At 50.6% G+C, this 20,659-nt stretch overlaps 1 protein-coding gene across 7 annotated transcripts in view; it reads right to left on the minus strand.

Annotated features, from left to right (window-relative positions):
- col16a1 (collagen, type XVI, alpha 1) overlaps positions 1–20,659 on the minus strand; it is a 636,201-nt gene that overhangs the window by 330,112 nt on the left and 285,430 nt on the right. For all 7 annotated transcript variants that reach the window (XM_085962342.1, XM_085962338.1, XM_085962337.1 and 4 more), the window contains 2 exons: positions 10,781–10,816; positions 9,466–9,492 (listed from right to left, as the gene is read on the minus strand). In XM_085962342.1, the coding sequence (XP_085818468.1) occupies positions 9,466–9,492; positions 10,781–10,816 (63 nt within the window). The remainder of the gene's footprint in view (positions 1–9,465; positions 9,493–10,780; positions 10,817–20,659) is intronic.

A 20,659-nucleotide genomic window follows, 5' to 3' on the forward strand; every position in this document is an offset into this window, starting at 1 on the left:
ACCTACACATATGTTATATCAAAAGAAAGCTGATGATCAGGGGAGTGTCATAGGTGTATTTACTTTTTGGTCAGACAAACATTGTTTGGACAGTATACAAAAAACGTTCAAAAATCCGCTCATTAGCGGTTGACCAATCCTACCACTCATTAGCGTTGAGTGACGTGATGGTTGACCAATCCTACAGTTCAGTGACCTGATGGTTGACCAATTGGTGCATCATGGGCGGGACCTAGTCCTGCAGCCTCCTGAAACCTCGCCGCCATTTTTTCCCCTGCTTTTCCTCAATAGCGAGCGGGGCAGCTGTGTCGGCCCGCCAGAGCGGGAGGTGAGTTGGGGTCACTCGGGCCGGGCCTCACAACCGCTTGGCCCGAGACACAGAGCGGGGGAGTGGCAGCGGGTGGCCATCAACCGCACGGCCCGAGACACAGAGCGGGGCAGCGGCCGGCCGGCAACCGCGCGGCCCTCTAAACTGCCCTGGCAACACCGGCCCACCCCCAGCTGGTCTTTTATAATGGACTCTAGCATTTTCCCAACTACCAATGTCAGGCTTACCGGTCTATAATTCCCCATTTTCTCTCTACCACTTTTTTTAAATAGTGGGGTTACATTAGCTACCCTCCAATCCACGGGAACTGTTCCAGAGTCTATAGAATTTTGGAAGATGACCAGCAATGCATCTACTATTTCTAGGGCCACTTCCTTAAGTACCCTAGGATGTAGATTATCAGGATTTATCAGACTGCAATCCCATCAATTTCCCTAACACCATTTCCCTACAAATACTGATTTCATTCAGTTCCTCCCTCTCATTAGACCCTATGTTCCCCGACATCTCTGGGAGGTTATTTGTGTCCTCCTTTGTGAAGACAGAACTAAAGTATGTATTTAATTGGTCTGCCATTTCTTTGTTCCCCATTATAAATTCCCCTGATTCTGACTGCAAGGGGCCTATGCATGACTTCACCAATCTTTTTCTCTTCACATATCTATAGAAGTTTTTACAGTCAGTTTTTATGTTCCCTGCAAGGTTACTCTCATACTTTATTTCCCCCCTCTTAATTAATCCCTTTGTCCTCCTTTGTTGAATCCTAAACTGCTCCCAATCCTCAGGTTTGCTGCTTTTTCTGGCCAATTTATATTTGGCCTATCCCTAATTTCCCTTGCTAGCCACGGTTGAGTCACCTTTTTTGTTTTATTTTTATGCCAAACAGGGATGAACAAATAGGGGTTGAGACACAGAAAGAGTGAGAGAGACTTCATTTAATGTTAGCTAACTTTTTCAAAAACTGTTGGAAGTTGAAGGCAAGTGATAGTATCACCTGTTTCCTTGAAAGTTAAAAATGTTCAATGCTAAACACTTATAGCGATGAGACAGCAATTTTAATTTTGAACACTTATGAGATAGATGGGTGGATTGAGACAGCGATGAGATAGATGAGTGGATTGAAAATGAGAAAGAGGGTGAGATTGAGAGAGAAGGAATGGGGTACACACACACACACACACACACAAAACGGATAGGCAAAACAAAAGAAAGGATTATCCAATTAGACACTGTCCTGCACATCTTATATAAAGAAAGTATCTAAAAGCAGGTCGACTGCCATACAATGATCTAATCTCATGATTTGTCGATGTTCAAACATTCTTTGGGTTCCCTCTTACAGTGCGAGAGCAGTTAAACCACTGAATTCAGTCAATATCAACTCACTGTCGTCCTTTACTGAATCAACAACAGATCACCACAAGGGGCCAGAATTAGAGGAGCACAGAGATCTCGGAGAGTTGTAGAGCTGGAGGAGTTTACAGAGATAGGGAGGGGCGAGGCCATGAAGGGATTTGAAAACAAGGCTGAAAATGTAAAAATCGAGACATTTTGCCAGACCAGGAGCCAATGAATGTCAGTGAGCACAGGGGTGATGGGTGAACGGGACTGGGTGCGAATTAGGACACAGGGCAGTGAGCACAGGGGTGATGGGTGAACGGGGCTGGGTGTGAGTTAGGAGACGGGGCAGTGAGCACAGGGGTGATGGGTGAACGGGACTGGGTGCGAGTTAGGACACGGGGCAGTGAGCACAGGGGGTGATGGGTGAACGGGGCTGGGTGCGAGTTAGGACATGGGGCAGTGAGCACAGGGGTGATGGGTGAACGGGGCTGGGTGCGAGTTAGGACACGGGGCAGTGAGCACAGGGGGTGATGGGTGAACGGGACTGGGTGTGAGTTAGGACACGGGGCAGTGAGCACAGGGGGTGATGGGTGAACGGGACTGGGTGCGAGTTAGGACACGGGGCAGTGAGCACAGGGGGTGATGGGTGAACGGGGCTGGGTGTGAGTTAGGAGACGGGGCAGTGAGCACAGGGGTGATGGGTGAACGGGACTGGGTGCGAGTTAGGACACGGGGCAGTGAGCACAGGGGGTGATGGGTGAACGGGACTGGGTGTGAGTTAGGACACGGGGCAGTGAGCACAGGGGGTGATGGGTGAACGGGACTGGGTGCGAGTTAGGACACGGGGCAGTGAGCACAGGGGGTGATGGGTGAACGGGGCTGGGTGCGAGTTAGGACATGGGGCAGTGAGCACAGGGGTGATGGGTGAACGGGACTGGGTGCGAGTTAGGACATGGGGCAGTGAGCACAGGGGGTGATGGGTGAACGGGGCTGGGTGCGAGTTAGGACATGGGGCAGTGAGCACAGGGGTGATGGGTGAACGGGACTGGGTGCGAGTTAGGACACGGGCAGCAGAGTTTTGGATGAGCTCAAGTTTATGGAGGGTGGACGATGGGAGGCCGGCCAGGAGTGTGTTGGAATAGTGGAGTCCAGAGGTAAGAAAGGCTTGGATGAGGGTTTCAGCAGCAGATGAGTTGAGGCAGGGAGACGGGTGATGGTACGGAGGTGGAGTAGGCAGTATTGGTGATGGAGAGGATATGGAGTCGTAAGCTCAGCTCAGGGTCGAATAGGATGTTAAAGTAAGCAGAGTCATTAGCACATGCCATGATCTGTAGCTGTCTGAGTTAGTCAAAAACATTGACTCCAAGACCTTTCACAAAGGAAATTGACAGTTAAATCGACTGAATTTGTTTTAAAGGGCTGCTCGTGTCAGATTTTTCTGACCCTGGCACATTTGGCATGAGATCAGAATCTCCTACCTTCAGACCGAAGAGTACAAAGTCACTGTAATGGGGGCCCCTGTTTCCCACAGTGTAGAACAACATGGGGAAGTCCCGATCACAGTGAACACTTCACGTGGACCTGCGCTGGCAAAACCCATCACAATCCTCAAAAAAAAGTCCCTTTTCCAAGTAAACTAGCCCAATATTTTTTGGTATATTCTTCCTTAATGTTTGTTACAACAGCAAAGCGCACGCTCACTTAGACATTCATTTGCCTCCTTGATTAAAAACAATTGGCTAAAAATTCGATAGCCCTCAGAAACGGGCGCGGGGATCGCGTTCAAAGTACTGCAGGCAACACGCAAACTTTGTGCCGCCTGCTAATTAGAATAATAGTGGTGTGCAGCCCAGCGCTGAATGTGCGGCTGAGCAGCTGCATGCTCAGTAGGGGGCCTGAGTTTGTGTGGGGCTAGCTCCAATTAAAGCTAGCCTGCACTTCTTAAAGCCAGTCTGCACCTCTTAAAGGAGAAGTGCATGTTTGACAACACCAGGTGCTGGAAGACATTGCAGAAGGGAATTTCACTTGGGAAACACACAGGAATGGCATAACAGGCCAGAGAGTGGGCTCCAAGGTTCTCAGACACAGCACTGGATGTCTTAGTGCAGGAGGTGGAGAGGAGGACAGAGGTCCTGTTTCCTCAGGGGGCCTGGAGGCCCCCCAGACAGACACTATGAAGACTGAGAGCAGAAAGCCATGGAGGTCAATGCCAACAGTGTTGCCCTGAGGACCTGGATGCAGTGCCGGAAGAAGTTTAATGACCTCACACGAGTGGTCAAGATCAGTGAATTCATTTTCAAATGCCATACCCTACAAACTGCACCACGAGCCTCACACACTACTCAATTCACCACCCCCCCATTACTTACCTTCCAACGATCTCTATCAATCAGGAGTCATACCTGATTCATACATGCTCCATCTCACCCTCACTCACTTACCACTGCCGCAAGCCTCACACCCACATCTCACAGCTTGCACACAACCGTAGGCAGTGGCAGCTAACCGGAGGGGGACAGACGCACCGCCATATCCTAATTCCATTGAGGAGATGGTGCTCAGCATAACTGGAGTGGCTGTGACTGACGCTGTGGCCAGCAGCGGCACTGAAAGCATTGAACATGACGGTATGCTCATACCTAATTCTCTTTCTCACATCCCACATATCCCTCATCCCACAATCTCTTGACTTACAAGCTGCAGATGGTGTAAGCATGTACCTCTTACTTTCCCCCCTCCCTCCCCCTCAATACAACCCTACCCTTGTGCCTTTCTCATTTCAGAGACCCAAGGATCTCCAACCTGGCCAGGGAGTGGTGGAAGAGGAAGAGGGAGAGGAGAGTGATGATGAAGAAGAAACACCATCACTCGATTGGCCACTTGCAGCCACCAGCTCAGATGCTGGCACTGCGTGGACTTTAGAGGGTAGCTTAGAGGCGAGATCTGCAAGTGGTGAGTCACCGGGCATGAGCTGGCTGCAGCCAGGACTGGGGGGAAAGGGTAGTGCAGGTGCTAGCTCAGATGAGGACATTGATGGGGCAGCCTACAGAACATAGCTGATGGGTATGCACACCAACATGTTTTGTGCATTGGAGGCCTGCCAGAACGTCTGAGTGCCATGTTAAGGAGCATGGAGGTGTCCAGCTCCAACCTTGCACAGGGCTTTGCGCAGAGTTTGGAGCCCATCATTTCCAGCGTGGAAGGGGTGGGCAGGTACATTAGCGCACTTATGGACCCAACCACGATGCAGCGTCTGATGGCTGATATCTCAGCTTCCATTGCAGCACAAGCAGAAGCCACGCAACATCACAAGCACAGACTGTTGCCATCATAGTTGGGATTATCAGTGTTGAAAGGGGCTTGCAGGGTCTCACAGCTGTCCAGCAATCTTTCCTCCAACAGATTACTAGGATTGCTGAGGCGCCGCCCCAGGGGAGTGGCAGTGGCCCCGTGGAGCACGAACCTGCTGTCCTCTCTCAGGATGATAGTTTTCGTCCTCCCACCACTGCCACTCCACCAGTGCCCTTCCTGCTGCCTGTCAGCCAGCCAGCCCAGACTGCTGCCGCCTATGCCGAGCTGGTGCAGTCTGAAGCCGGGCCTACTAGGCCCAGAGCTTATCGAGGTCATCCTGCATCTGCAGTCTCCCCCACTGAAAGTCATCAGCCTTCCACCAGCCATACTGCAGCCACTGGGGCAGCACTGCGTAGGAGCACTAGGACAGGTAAAGGCACACAGAAGACAGGCACTAGGGAATGTACAGGGGTGATTAGTTGACTTTTGAATGAAATATTGTAATGGTTTGATTCATAAAATTGGTTTGGAATGTTTGCTTTGTGGTGGCTTTTATTGTAGCATTGTCGCCAAGAGAACGCTCTGATGGTTAGTAACAGAGGAAGGCAAGGTGTGGGACGAAGGTTGAATGGGGAATTGGGGTTGCATTCACTGCTACCACAGTTGGATGAGTTGATCATGGACAGCCCTGGCAGGAAGGGGCTGTCTGGGTTGCCTCCTCCCTTCTGCTTCCTCCTCTTCCCTGCTGTCCCTCCCCCTCCCCCAAGAGTGGGGGGCAGGGCGAGGGAGGGGTTTAAATTCTATCTGCCCTGTGGAGCACTCGGGCCTAGATCTGAACTGAGCCTAACTCTAGCAGTCACTCTGGGTTCTTCAGCTCCCTCTAGGCAGGGATTCCATTTATCCAATAAATCGATGTTTGAAAACCAGTTTTATTTCTGCCCTCATGTTCCACATTTACTATTACCACAAGTACTTCCCTCGCTGTTACTCACGCGATTCCGTGTTTCTCTGAAGGAACAAGCCTCAGTTAACAAGGTTACTTTTTACTTTAAAAACACAGTCGATGTCAAGACTGTGCCAGCCAGGGTCTAAATCGGTCACTTGTGTCGACATGGAGGTCCGAGTTCAAAATAAATCGATTATATTTGGGGCAGAAAGGGACAAGGGACAAGTGAAGATGGCAGTTACGTTGCAGTTCAGACTCTTCACTCATTGCTACTGGTGACGATAACAGCTAGAGAGAAAGAAAAGAGAAAAATAGAGAATATAGAATTATAGAAATTACAGCACAGAGTCAGGCCATTTGGCCCACTGCACCGGTGCTGGTGCGGGCTCTTCTACACTCGGCCTGCCAACTCTGGTTGAACGTATTCCTGCAGGTTTGATCACAACTTCCTGCCTCCAACTGCCCCGCCACGACACTCCTGCCATTTGTCGCACAAGATGTCCACCTTCTTGGCGCGTCGCCTACCCAGAAATGGCGGGAGTGTGGGGCGGGCCAGCTGGAAGCGGGAAGCAGCAATGAGGTCTCTAGGAATTCCCATGCCAGCAGGGCAAACAGGCTCTTTGCTACACGATCGAATAATTCTTGACCAGTCAAACAGCCCTTTCTATCCCATCTCCAATATGTTTACAATGAATTAACAGAAGTGTTCCAGGAAAAGTTTTTTAATGCCCCTATTCGCAGCAATGTCCAAAAGGTTAATCTTTAATTATTGGAGACTCCAGGACAATGGTTGGGTTGGCAACCCTAGCTCTAATCCTTTTAGCCTTTCAGTCTCAAATACTTCGCCGATTCCTGTTTCAATGATGTTATGGTATCTGCCTCCACCTCACAAGAAGGGCCCCAGACTGGGCCACTCTTCCCTGATCCTGCTTCAGGAGTCCAGAGCGTGAAGAAAAGCATCTGTTGGAGTTGGCAGTCGGCCACTTTGTTTAATGGTTACCACATTGAGTGTTGGCTGAGTGTCCAAGGCCTCCAACCCACAAATTGTCCGAGCTACAAACTCATCTCTTTGATGAAAAGTCTCCAGCAAACACACTGCTGCTCTACATGCACACGTGTCTGTGAAGTACAGCGTCACAACACAAAGCTCTGAGTTTACTGCTACTCTGTGTTATGTCTCTAATTGGAACAGTTCATTGTAGTCAGAGCGATAGCGAGGCCTTGCTATAGAAAGCCTCAGGCCTAAGTGTTATGGACGTAGCAACAGGGCCTGGCTGTTGCAGTCACGCGATTTGTTTTGATTTTGATAAACATGCAGTTAATAGCATGTAAAGAAAAGAACTTATGAATTCTGCAACACAGATGTTGCTGAGGAGAGACTAGACAAAGGGAGAGAGTCAAGACAAAAAGGGTCAGGCTCAGTGCAGTCTTTTCCGTCTTTATTCAAGGCAGTAATTCGCAGGCCATATACAACCAGATTCAGGAGATCACTGAATCCTCAGAGAGCGCTAACACCACCTGCTCTGGTACTGAATCATAAAGAGCAGCAAGATCCCAGGCTTGACCCCTGATCCCGAGTGAGTTAGTTGATTTCAGGCAGAGCAGCAGTAAGGGGACAATACAACTGACCTGCTGGAGAAGGAGACGGGGAAAGAAAACTGGGGTTTCAGCTCGTCACAAGTATGAGTGTGGGGGGAAGGGGCAGGGGGTGGGGGGCGGGTGGAAATTGGGCTCAGCTGTGATGCGCCAAATGGATGAATAGTCTGGTCGTAAAATGACCACGTGTGTGACATACTGGTGTGCTGGTTCCAGTGGAGCTGGTCCAGAGCGTGCCTGAGTCATTAGGGAAGGAGGGATGGGAATGATTGGAGTTGGCCCACAGATTCCAGAGGCCTACAGGTCTGCACGGGAGCTTCAGGCTTGGGGGCCCAGGAGTAGCTGAGGCTCATTCATACATTCCTTTGCACAACCTGTAAAAGATTAGAGGTTCCTGGCACAAAGCATCAGACAGCTCGACAGGCCGGAATAATCCAATGGATGGATGGTCAGGAGGCTGTGTCCAGCCCAATCTTCGGAAACAAGCTCCTTGTGTAACAGCTGTCCCCCGGAATCACAAACACAGAATATCACCATCAATAATTTACCCTTAATTAAGGTTCTGGGCTTGTGGGGCAAGCTGTTTGGGGCTGGTGTAGAGGCTGTGTTTAGGACAACAGGGCTATCAGGTTCAGTAAAGAAAGATATTCAATTAAATTAACGCATTCCAGGAATGAGATCGTGTATTAAATCCACTACTGGTATAACATTTCCGGTACAGACTGCAAGCTTGTCTCACATTGGGACCAGTCCTTGGTATAGCTCCCAGGCAGGTACAGCACGGGTTAGATACTGAGGAGAGCTCCCTCTACACTGTCCCATCAAACACTCCCAGGGCAAGTACAGCACGGGTTAGATACAGAATAAAGCTCCCTCTACACTGTCCCATCAAACACTCCCAGGGCAAGTACAGCACGGGTTAGATACAGAGTAAAGCTCCCTCTACACTGTCCCATCAAACACTCCCAGGGCAGGTACAGCACAGGATAGATACAGAGTAAAGCTCCCTCTACACTGTCCCATCAACACTCCCAGGCCAGGTACAGCACGGGTTAGATACTGAGGAGAGCTCCCTCTACACTGTCCCATCAAACACTCCCAGGGCAGGTACAGCATGGGGTTAGATACAGAGTAAAGCTCCCTCTACACTGTCCCATCAAACACTCCCAGGGCAGGTACAGCATGGGTTAGATACAGAGTAAAGCTCCCTCTACGCTGTCCCATCAAACACTCCCAGGGCAGGTACAGCATGGGTTAGATACAGAGTAAAGCTCCCCCTACACTGTCCCATTAAACACTCCCAGGGCAGGTACAGAACGGGTTAGATACAGAGTAAAGCTCCCTCTACACTGTCCCATCAAACACTCCCAGGGCAGGTACAGCACGGGTTAGATACAGAGTAAAGCTCCCTCTACACTGTCCCATCAAACACTCCCAGGGCAGGTACAGCACGGGTTAGATACAGAGTAAAGCTCCCCCTACACTGTCCCATCAAACACTCCCAGGGCAGGTACAGCATGGGTTAGATACAGAGTAAAGCTCCATCTACACTGTCCCATCAAACACTCCACAACTGGCATTAGCTTGACAGGCCTGTAGTTACCTGGTTTCTCTCCCACCCTTCTTAAATAATGGAGAGCCAATAGCAATTTTGCAATCTGCTGGTACAATTCCCGAATGAAGAGAGCTTCGGAAGATTATTACTAACGAATGTGCAAGTCACACATCTCCTCTGTTGGACTGTGAGATATGAAGCAGCCTGTCCCACTGCAGAACTGGTAAGCCCAGTGTTTGTGATTATAATCGGTGACTGACTCATCTTCATTCGAATAATTAGCCTTTGATGCACTTTACATTCTACTCTGACATTCACATAAGCTCCAGTTCATGCTTGTTGGAGCTCATTACTGAAGCGTTACAGTAAGTGCTTGGAGCAGGAAGCTGAGTAATTACTGTTAATTACCTTCTGTCTGGCCATTCCGCTAGCGTCCTACAGGAGATTGATAGAGAAGAGCAGAATTAATTCCATTTCAGAAACGACATTTGGCCAGTTTCCGTCTCTCCCAGCTCCTCTGCTGAAGGTGGTGGCTCTCGCTGGAGGTCCGTTCCGCCAGCATCCACCCCCAGCCCTCCAGTACCTCGCCCATTCATCTGGAGGGTTGAGTGTCAGCAGTTTTTCCACCAAGGAGGGGTCACAGCTGAACCAACCCAGCCCTGCCCAACATGCACCTGTACTGGACGCTGCTCAGGAACGAAGCCCTGGCGGATTTTACTCTCCTTATTTCAGTGCATCGAGGCCAGGTCTGTCACCCCACCTGCTGACCTGTTGAGAGTCAACTAATTCAATACAGTCCAGGAATCAAACCTGGGACCTTCCCATCGGGGTTCCTTTACCCACTCGGCCATTGAGGGAACTTAAATCCAAGTGTAACCCTATACTTCTCCTCTCTTTCTGAACCTTTCCTACTTTAGTCAAACAGCGGGCTTCATGTGGATTCTTCTAATCACCTCTCTCTGACCAACTGAAGCTTAAATCACCCGGGAATGTTTCCGGTCTGCGGGATATTAGAATCTAGGAATGTGCTCCAAGGCGGGGAGAACGAGCCGCTCACACACCACAGGAGGGAAGCTTGAGTTCCTTCTGGACCTTAAGATCAGCACAGCTACATTCCAACCCAAGCCCAGCTAATCACCAGGGACTCCTAAAAGCAGCGAGGACAAAGATGGCGATGGCCCTCCCACCAACGCAGATTAGGAGCAGGATCCCACGCCTGAAATTGGTTTACATTGAACACGTTTTACATCCAAAAAATGGGCGAACCGCATACCAATGTGTGTCCAAATAACTTCTGCTGAATGTGGCCCATGCCAAAGGCCAGGATGTCTCATCAGGGAGTTTGATACCCCGGCCTTGACATTCGAAGCTGGGCCAATCGTACTCAATGCTCCTCATCCAATGTCCACACACGCTCACTTTCCAGCACTGGGTAGTTAACCGAAGAGACAACTCTGCCTATAATTGTATTCCGTCTCTAGTCCAGAAACAGTGCGGGGAAACAGAGGACAGACTGGCGATTGAACTGGTCTGCATGGGTCTACATCACGCCAGGCAGTATGATCTACTTATTGTGACCAACGCATTGTGATGCAACGTGATGGCATTACTGACACACAGGACCTAAACCAATCAGCACAAAGCAGCAGGATCCATGGAGTTCAGATAGTGATACTGTCAATGTTACGAAAAACGTGAGAAAGTAATCCCGTGCAGTACTCACGTTTTGTCCAGGTGTCCCTTGGATGCATGACTTACACTGGAAGAGACAAAAACACAAACATCCAGTGTCAATGAAGCAAATGGATCAATTGAAATGGATCAATTGATCAGCCCATTGATACGACAAAAGCTCAGCTTCACACACTGACGTTGCTCACTCCCAACATTTCACTGTACACCGCTGAATGCACTGACTCACGCTGAGCTACAATACCTTAGAACTGCACCCAAGAGGCCATTCCTCATGTCCCAGCCTCGACAGTGTGTGTGTCAGTCCTGACAGTGTGTCAGTCCCGACATTGGGTGTGTCAGTCCCGACAGTGAGTGTGTCAATCCCGACAGTGAGTGTGTCAGTCCCGACATTGGGTGTGTCAGTCCCGACAGTGAGTGTGTCAATCCCGACAGTGGGTGTGTCAGTCCCGACAGTGAGTGTGTCAGTCCCGACAGTGGGTGTGTCAGTCCCGACAGTGAGTGTGACAGTCCCGACAGTGAGTGTGTCAGTCCCGACAGTGGGTGTGTCAGTCCCGACAGTGAGTGTGTCAGTCCCGACAGTGTGTGTGTCAGTCCCGACAGTGAGTGTGTCAGTCCCGACAGTGAGTGTGTCAGTCCCCACAGTGAGTGTGTCAGTCCCGACAGTGAATGTGTCAGTCCCGACAGTGAGTGTGTCAGTCCCCACAGTGAGTGTGTCAGTCCCCACAGTGAGTGTGTCAGTCCCGACAATGAGTGTGTCAGTCCTGACAGTGAGTGTGTCAGTCCCGACAGTGAGTGTGTCAGTCCCGACAGTGAGTGTGTCAGTCCCCACAGTGAGTGTGTCAGTCCCGACAGTGAGTGTGTCAGTCCCGACAGTGAGTGTGTCAGTCCCCACAGTGGGTGTGTCAGTCCCGACAGTGCATGTGTCAGTCCCGACAGGGAGTGTGTCAGTCCCGACAGTGGGTGTGTCAGTCCCGACAGTGAGTGTGTCAGTCCCGACAGTGGGTGTGTCAGTCCCGACAGTGAATGTGTCAGTCCCGACAGTGAGTGTGTCAGTCCCAATACTGAGTGTGTCAGTCCCGACAGTGAGTGTGTCAGTCCCGACAGTGAGTGTGTCAGTCCCGACAGTGAGAGTGTCAGTCCCGACAGTGAGTGTGTCAGTCCCCACAGTGAGTGTGTCAGTCCCGACAGTGAGTGTGTCAGTCCCGACAGTGAGTGTGTCAGTCCCCACAGTGAGTGTGTCAGTCCCGACAGTGAGTGTGTCAGTCCCGACAGTGAGTGTGTCAGTCCCCACAGTGAAACTTGAAAACACTACACAAAAAACAACACGACGATTTGGCCATTCAAAATGGGGACACATGGGTAAACCACTTTGAAAAATTATACCAGAAAAACACACTAAGACCAGAGCAACACCAAATATGCAAAAAACTGGAAAAGCTAGAAATAGCCATAAAAGATAACCAAAACCCGCTGGACGCCATAATAACAGAAAAAGAACTTCTTGAAAAACTCAAGGACCTGCGACCAGGAAAAGCCTGCGGGACAGACGGCATACTAAACGAGATGATTAAACACACAGACAACAAAATGAAACTGGCTATCCTAAAACTCTTCAACTTGGTTCTGAGTGTCGGTTATTTCCCTGATATCTGGAACAAAGGACTCATAACGCCCATATACAAAAGTGGGGACAAAATCGACCCAAACAGCTATCGAGGCATCTGTGTAAACAGTAACCTGGGGAAGGTATTCTGTAGCATCATAAACAAAAGACTTATAAACTTCCTTGAGGAGCACAATGTCTTGAGTAAAAGCCAAATTGGATTCCTGCCAAACTATAGAACATCCGATCATATCTTCACCCTACAGACCCTAATTGACAAACACGTTCACCATAACAAAAGCAAAATCTACGCATGCTTTGTAGATTTCCAGAAGGCTTTCGACTCCATCTGGCATGACGGTTTATTCCTGAAACTTATCGAAATTGGGGTAGGAGGGAAAACATATGATGTAGTTAAATCAATGTATACAAACAACAAATGTGCAGTTAAAATTGGAGACAAACAAACAAAATACTTCCCACAGGGGCGGGGGGTGACGCAGGGCTCGCCAATCTCACCGACACTCTTTAATATTTACATAAATGGATTGGCAAAACTACTTGAACAATCTACAGCACCCGGCCTCACCCTATATGAATCCAAGGTTAAATTCCTCCTCTATGCAGACGACCTGGTTCTGCTGTCACCTACTAAAGAGGGGCTACAGCAAAACCTGGACCTGCTGGAGTCGTACTGCCAGACTTGGGCCCTGACAATAAATCCCCAAAAAACCAAAGTCCTTGTGTTCCAGCAAAGATCCAAACATCAGGGACCCAAAATAAATTTCACAGTAGGAACAACCAAAATTGAACAAACCACTAACTACACATACTTGGGCTTAAAAATCAGTTCTACGGGAAACTTCAAACTGGCTGTGAATGAACTGAAAGAGAAAGGAAGAAGGGCTTTCTATGCCATCAAAAAATCAATCCAAATAGAAATCCCAATTAGCATTTGGCTCAAAATTTTCAAATCAGTAATTGAACCAATTGCACTCTATGGCAGTGAAGTATGGGGACCGCTAACTCAACAAGAATTCGCAAAATGGGACAAACACCCAATTGAGATCCTACATGCAGAATTCTGTAAAAGTATCCTCCGGACTCAAAGGAAAACAGTAAACAATGCATGCAGGGCGGAACTAGGCCAATATCTATTAATAATCACTATCCAAAAAAGAGCCACCAAATTTTGGAATCACCTACAAATGAGCAATCCCCAATGCTATCACTACGACGCCTTGAAATGCCAAGAGCTGACCATAAAGAAGAATACCCTCAGTCAACTAGTCCTGGGACTCAGTGAAGTAACTACTAACAATACTAACAATAACCAGCCCCAGGACAGTGACAGGGTAACACAAAGAATTCGACCCAACACAATCGTCGCTAAGCAAAAGGAAAAATATCTGACATATTGGGCAGAAACAACAAAAACCCAAAGCAAACTCAATTGCTACTTGGCCCTAAACAGACAATACAACATAGCTGATTACCTGACCATGGTAAAGGATAACAAACTGAGAAGAACCTTGACAAGGTACAGACTTAGCGAACATAGCCTAGCGATCGAAAAAGGCAGACACAGGCAGACCAGGCTGCCAAGAGAGGACAGGATATACTCTCACTGCAGTCAGGGAGTGGTGGAGACAGAGATGCACTTCCTCACAGCTTGTGGAAAATATCAGGGCATCAGGGAGAATTTCTACCAAAAATTCTCACAAATATGCCCTGATTTCAGAAATCTGAATGACAACCAAAAACTCCCATTCCTACTGGGAGAGGAGAGAAGCTGTATAACACTGGCGGCACACTATGTTACAGCTTGCCATGAACAGAGGGACAACCAGTAAACTAAGAAAAGAATATATATAAACAATGCGAATGTATATTTATACACTCAGGGATATACCTGTTTATACACTGTATGAATAGAACTGCGTTTATGTGCTAAACCATAAATGTATTTTGATGCTTTGGCAACATAAGATGTAACTTATCATGCCAATAAAGCAATTTGAATTGTGAATTGAGTGTGTCAGTCCCCACAGTGAGTGTGTCAGTCCCGACAGTGAGTGTGTCAGTCCCGACAGTGAGTGTGTCAGTCCCCACAGTGAGTGTGTCAGTCCCGACAGTGAGTGTGTCAGTCCCGACAGTGAGTGTGTCAGTCCCCACAGTGAGTGTGTCAGTCCCGACAGTGAGTGTGTCAGTCCGGACAGTGAGTGTGTCAGTCCCCACAGTGAGTGTGTCAGTCCCCACAGTGAGTGTGTCAGTCCCGACAGTGAGTGTGTCAGTCCCGACAGTGAGTGTGTCAGTCCCGACAGTGAGTGTGTCAGTCCCGACAGTGAGTGCGTCAGTCCCGACAGTGAGTGCGTCAGTCCCGACAGTGAGTGTGTCAGTCCCCACAGTGAGTGTGTCAGTCCCGACAGTGAGTGTGTCAGTCCCGACAGTGAGTGCGTCAGTCCCGACAGTGAGTGCGTCAGTCCCGACAGTGAGTGTGTCAGTCCCGACAGTGAGTGTGTCAGTCCCGACAGTGGGTGTGTCAGTCCCGACAGTGGGTGTGTCAGTCCCGACAGTGAGTGTGTCAGTCCGGACAGTGAGTGTGTCAGTCCCGACAGTGGGTGTGTCAGTCCCGACAGTGAGTGCGTCAGTCCCGACAGTGAGTGTGTCAGTCCTGACAGTGAGTGTGTCAGTCCCGACAGTGAGTGTGTCAGTCCCGAGAGTGAGTGTGTCAGTCCCGACAGTGAGTGTGTCAGTCCCGACAGTGAGTGTGTCAGTCCCGACAGTGAGTGTGTCAGTCCCGAGAGTGAGTGTGTCAGTCCCGACAGTGAATGTGTCAGTCCTGACAGTGGGTGTGTCAGTCCCGACAGTGAGTGTGTCAGTCCCGACAGTGAGTGTGTCAGTCCCCACAGTGTGTGTGTCAGTCCCGACAGTGAGTGTGTCAGTCCCCACAGTGAGTGTGTCAGTCCCGACAGTGGGTGCGTCAGTCCCGACAGTGAGTGTGTCAGTCCCGACAGTGGGTGTGTCAGTCCCGACATTGAGTGTGTCAGTCCCGACAGTGAGTGTGTCAGTCCCGACAGTGGGTGTGTCAGTCCCGACAGTGAGTGTGTCAGTCCCGACAGTGAGTGTGTCAGTCCCAACAGTGAGTGTGTCAGTCCCGAGAGTGAGTGTGTCAGTCCCGACAGTGAGTGTCATTCCCGACAGTGAGTGTGTCAGTCCTGACAGTGGGTGTGTCAGTCCCGACAGTGAGTGTGTCAGTCCTGACAGTGGGTGTGTCAGTCCCGACAGTGAGTGTGTCAGTCCCGTCAGTGAGTGTGTCAGTCCCGACAGTGAGTGTGTCAGTCCCGACAGTGAGTGTGTCAGTCCCGACAGTGAGTGTGTCAGTCCCGACAGTGAGTGTGTCAGTCCCGAGAGTGAGTGTGTCAGTCCCGACAGTGAGTGTGTCAGTCCCGACAGTGAGTGTGTCAGTCCCGACAGTGAGTGTGTCAGTCCCGACAGTGAGTGTGTCAGTCCCGACAGTGAGTGTGTCAGTCCCGACAGTGAGTGTGTCAGTCCTGACAGTGGGTGCGTCAGTCCCGACAGTGAGTGTGTCGGTCCCGACAGTGAGTGTGTCAGTCCCGACAGTGAGTGTGTCAGTCCCGACAGTGGGTGTGTCAGTCCCGACAGTGAGTGTGTCAGTCCCGACAGTGAGTGTGTCAGTCCAGTGTGTCAGTCCCAACAGTGAGTGTGAGTGTGTCAGTCCCGACAGTGAGTGTGTCAGTCTCGACAGTGGGTGTGTCATTCCCGACAGTGAGTGTGTCAGTCCTGACAGTGGGTGTGTCAGTCCCGACAGTGAGTGTGTCAGTCCCGACAGTGACTGTGTCAGTCCCGAGAGTGAGTGTGTCAGTCCCGACAGTGAGTGTGTCAGTCCCGACAGTGAGTGTGTCAGTCCCGACAGTGAGTGTGTCAGTCCGGACAGTGAGTGTGTCAGTCCCGACAGTGAGTGTGTCAGTCCCGACAGTGGGTGTGTCAGTCCCGACAGTGAGTGTGTCAGTCCCGACAGTGTGTCAGTCCTGACAGTGAGTGTGTCAGTCCCGACAGTGAGTGTGTCAGCCCCGACAGTGAGTGTGTCAGTCCCGACAGTGAGTGTGTCAGTCCCGAGAGTGAGTGTGTCAGTCCCGAGGGTGAGTGTGTCAGTCCCGACAGTGAGTGTGTCAGTCCTGACAGTGGGTGTGTCAGTCCCGACAGTGAGTGTGTCAGTCCCGACAGTGAGTGTGTCAGTCCCGAGAGTGAGTGTGTCAGTCCCGACAGTGAGTGTGTCAGTCCGGACAGTGAGTGTGTCAGTCCCGACAGTGAGTGTGTCAGTCCTGACAGTGGGTGCGTCAGTCCCGACAGTGAGTGTGTCGGTGCCGACAGTGAGTGTGTCAGTCCCGACAGTGAGTGTGTCAGTCCCGACAGTGGGTGAGTCAGTCCCGACAGTGAGTGTGTCAGTCCCGGCAGTGAGTGTGTCAGTCCAGTGTGTCAGTCCCAACAGTGAGTGTGAGTGTGTCAGTCCCGACAGTGAGTGTGTCAGTCTCGACAGTGGGTGTGTCAGTCCTGACAATGAGTGTGTCAGTCCCGACAGTGAGTGTGTCAGTCCCGAGAGTGAGTGTGTCAGTCCCGACAGTGAGTGTGTCAGTCCCGACAGTGAGTGTGTCGGTCCCGACAGTGAGTGTGTCAGTCCCGACAGTGAGTGTGTCAGTCCCGACAGTGGGTGTGTCAGTCCCGACTGAGTGTGTCAGTCCCGACAGTGAGTGTGTCAGTCCCGACAGTGAGTGTGTCAGTCCAGTGTGTTGGTCCCGACAGTGAGTGTGTCAGTCTCGACTGTGAGTGTGTCAGTCCCGACAGTGAGTGTGTCAGTCCCCACAGTGAGAGTGTCAGTCCCGACAGTGAGTGTGTCAGTCCCGACAGTGAGTGTGTCAGTCCCCACAGTGAGTGTGTCAGTCCCCGCAGTGAGTGTGTCAGTCCCGACAGCGAGTGTGTCAGTCCCGACAGTGAGTGTGTCGGTCCCGACAGTGAGTGTGTCGGTCCCGACAGTGAGTGTGTCAGTCCCGACTGAGTGTGTCAGTCCCGACAGTGAGTGTGTCAGTCCCGACAGTGAGTGTGTCAGTCCAGTGTGTTGGTCCCGACAGTGAGTGTGTCAGTCTCGACTGTGAGTGTGTCAGTCCCGACAGTGAGTGTGTCAGTCCCCACAGTGAGTGTGTCAGTCCCGACAGTGAGTGTGTCAGTCCCGACAGTGAGTGTGTCAGTCCCCACAGTGAGTGTGTCAGTCCCAACAGTGAGTGTGTCAGTCCCGACAGTGAGTGTGTCAGTCCCGACAGTGGGTGTGTCAGTCCCGACAGTGAGTGTGTCAGTCCCGACAGTGTGTGTGCCAGTCCCGACAGTATGTCAGTCCCGACAGTGTGTGTCAGTCCCGACAGTGGGTGTGTCAGTCCTGACAGTGAGTGTGTCAGTCCCGACAATGAGTGTGTCAGTCCCGACAGTGAGTGTGTCAGTCCTGACAGTGAGTGTGTCAGTCCCCACAGTGAGTGTGTCAGTCCCGACAATGAGTGTGTCAGTCCCAACAGTGAGTGTGTCATTCCCCACAGTGAGTGTGTCAGTCCCCACAGTGAGTGTGTCAGTCCCGACAGTGAGTGTGTCAGTCCCGACAGTGAGTGTGTCAGTCCCGACAGTGAGTGTGTCAGTCCCCGCAGTGAGTGTGTCAGTCCCCACACTGAGTGTGTCAGTCCCGACAGTGAGTGTGTCAGTCCCGACAGTGAGTGTGTCAGTCCCGACAGTGAGTGTGTCAGTCCCAATACTGAGTGTGTCAGTCCCGACAGTGAGTGTGTCAGTCCCAATACTGAGTGTGTCAGTCCCGACAGTGAGTGTGTCAGTCCTGACAGTGAGTGTCAGTCCCAATACTGAGTGTGTCAGTCCCGACAGTGAGTGTGTCAGTCCCGACAGTGAGTGTGTCAGTCCCGACAGTGAGTGTGTCAGTCCCCACAGTGAGTGTGTCAGTCCCGACAGTGAGGGTGTCAGTCCTGACAGTGAGTGTGTCAGTCCCAATACTGAGTGTGTCAGTCCCGACAGTGAGTGTGTCAGTCCCAATACTGAGTGTGTCAGTCCCGACAGTGAGTGTGTCAGTCCCAATACTGAGTGTGTCAGTCCCGACAGTGAGTGTGTCAGTCCCAATACTGAGTGTGTCAGTCCCGACAGTGAGTGTGTCAGTCCTGACAGTGAGTGTCAGTCCCAATACTGAGTGTGTCAGTCCCGACAGTGAGTGTGTCAGTCCCGACAGTGAGTGTGTCAGTCCCGACAGTGAGTGTGTCAGTCCCGACAGTGAGTGTGTCAGTCCCGACAGTGAGTGTGTCAGTATTACCCACAAGCCCGATGGTCTCCGCATCCCTCGTTCTCCAGCAGTGCCTGCTGTGTAACGATCAGGAGTGGGGAATCTTGGCTCCTTTTACCCTTCCCATCCCAGAGTCACTGACACCAACTGTAATGTCCCTACTGCCACCCTGTCTGAGATGAGCTAGACTGGTATAGACCAAGGGTAGACATTGGGCCTTCTTGGTCTGTTGGAGTGGCGAAGGGAGCGAGACTGTAGGTGTACCTGAGCAGGAGGGTAGAAGGAGATATAACGTAAAAAAGGAAATTACAGCACTCATGGTGGATCAGTCACTGGGACATAACAGTCTTCCTTAAATCTACACATGATGCTGGAGCTTGGAGGGCAGCCAATGTAACATCTCTTCAATAAGAGTGACTATAGATCAGTTCATGTAATATCAGCTGCAGGCACACTCTTAGTATCCATAATTTGAGATCTAATTACTGGGCTCTTAGATGCACAGCGGTTAATCAAGGAGAGCCAGCACGGATTTGTTAAAGGCATGTCATGGTTGACAAACGTAAAGTTTATTTGAAGGGCTGACCAATAGATAAGGAGAAAGCAGTAGGTGTAGTGAAGGCATTCGGTAAGGTGTCACAGGAGGCTGGTTACAAAAGTTCAGGCATGGGAGAGGAAATGTAGCGGCTTGGACAGAAATTTGGTTGACAAACAGGAATCAAAGGGTTAGGGTTAATGGGTGCTGCTTACTGTAGGGAAGGGTAGGGAGTGGTGTACCCCAGGGGTCAGCGTTGGTCCACTTTTGTCCACATTAAGTATGGACGATTTGGGCTTGGGCATGGGGAGCGTGGTTTTGAATCTGCTGACAACACAGAAGTAGAGACTTTATCAAAGACATTGACAGGATAGAGGATGGGCAGACAGATGGCAGATGCAATTTAAAAGTGTGAATGCAGGTGAAATCACAAAATTACAGCATTTTGGGTTTTATAGACTAGGGGGGAGAAATTTGGTATAGCCCTGTTTGGGGCGCCATTAGCGGCCTTGCGCAAAGTTTAGCGCCTGGCGCTAATTATCGCCTCCGACGGCAAATTTGGCTTTTATCGCCCCTGGAGGTTATTGGAGTGCTAAATCAGGCGCTACACACCTCTCTTAAGGCGCTAAGGCCGAGGTGCGAGGTGTTACCTCAGAGGGCGGGTGCAGCGCAGGTGCTGCCAGTTAGCGATTGAAAACAGACACACTGGCGCCGGCCAGTTCTTAAAGGGGAGGGTCGATCTTGCTCTGCAGCCACACCCTGCTCATTGGAGCCTTGATTCTCGGCCTGGGCAAACCTGTGGTTAAATCTAGCAGCCAAACACTATGGAGAGGGCCAGGGAGCAAGCACAGCGCTTCTGCGAGCGGGCCTTGGAGGCTCTGGTTGCCGCGGTGGAGCGCAGAAGATCCATTCTGTACCCAGAGAGTGGCAGGTGGCCTTTGCCACGTGAGTATAGAAGAGTGTGGAGGGAGGTGGCTCAGAGAGTCACCTCAAGCAGCATGGTGCCTAGGACCCATCTCCAATGTAGGAAAAAGTTCAACGACCTCACTCGGGTCGTCAGGGTGAGTGCACTTTTTCAAAACCTCTCCATCCCTCCATCTCAACCTCACTTTATGGCCAGAGGGTCTTAAAAGCCCCAATGCCCAACACTCATCCAACACCTATGGCCCTTTCATCAAACGCACATTCCACACTTTGCATACAGTAAGGGCTATTCAACTATGGGAGGCATTTTAGGCAAGACCATGGCTGCATACAGTAAGGGCTATTCAACTATGGGAGACATTTCAGATAAGACCATGGCTGCATACAGTAAGGGCTATTCAACTATGGGAGGCATTTTAGGCAAGACCATGGCTGCATACAGTAAGGGCTATTCAACTATGGGAGACATTTCAGATAAGACCATGGCTGCATACAGTAA

The sequence above is a fragment of the Somniosus microcephalus genome, chromosome 20 (assembly GCF_052327205.1).
Source record: "Somniosus microcephalus isolate GS21.2 chromosome 20, FLI_Smic_1.0, whole genome shotgun sequence".
In the NCBI taxonomy this organism is placed as follows: Eukaryota; Metazoa; Chordata; class Chondrichthyes; order Squaliformes; family Somniosidae; genus Somniosus; species Somniosus microcephalus.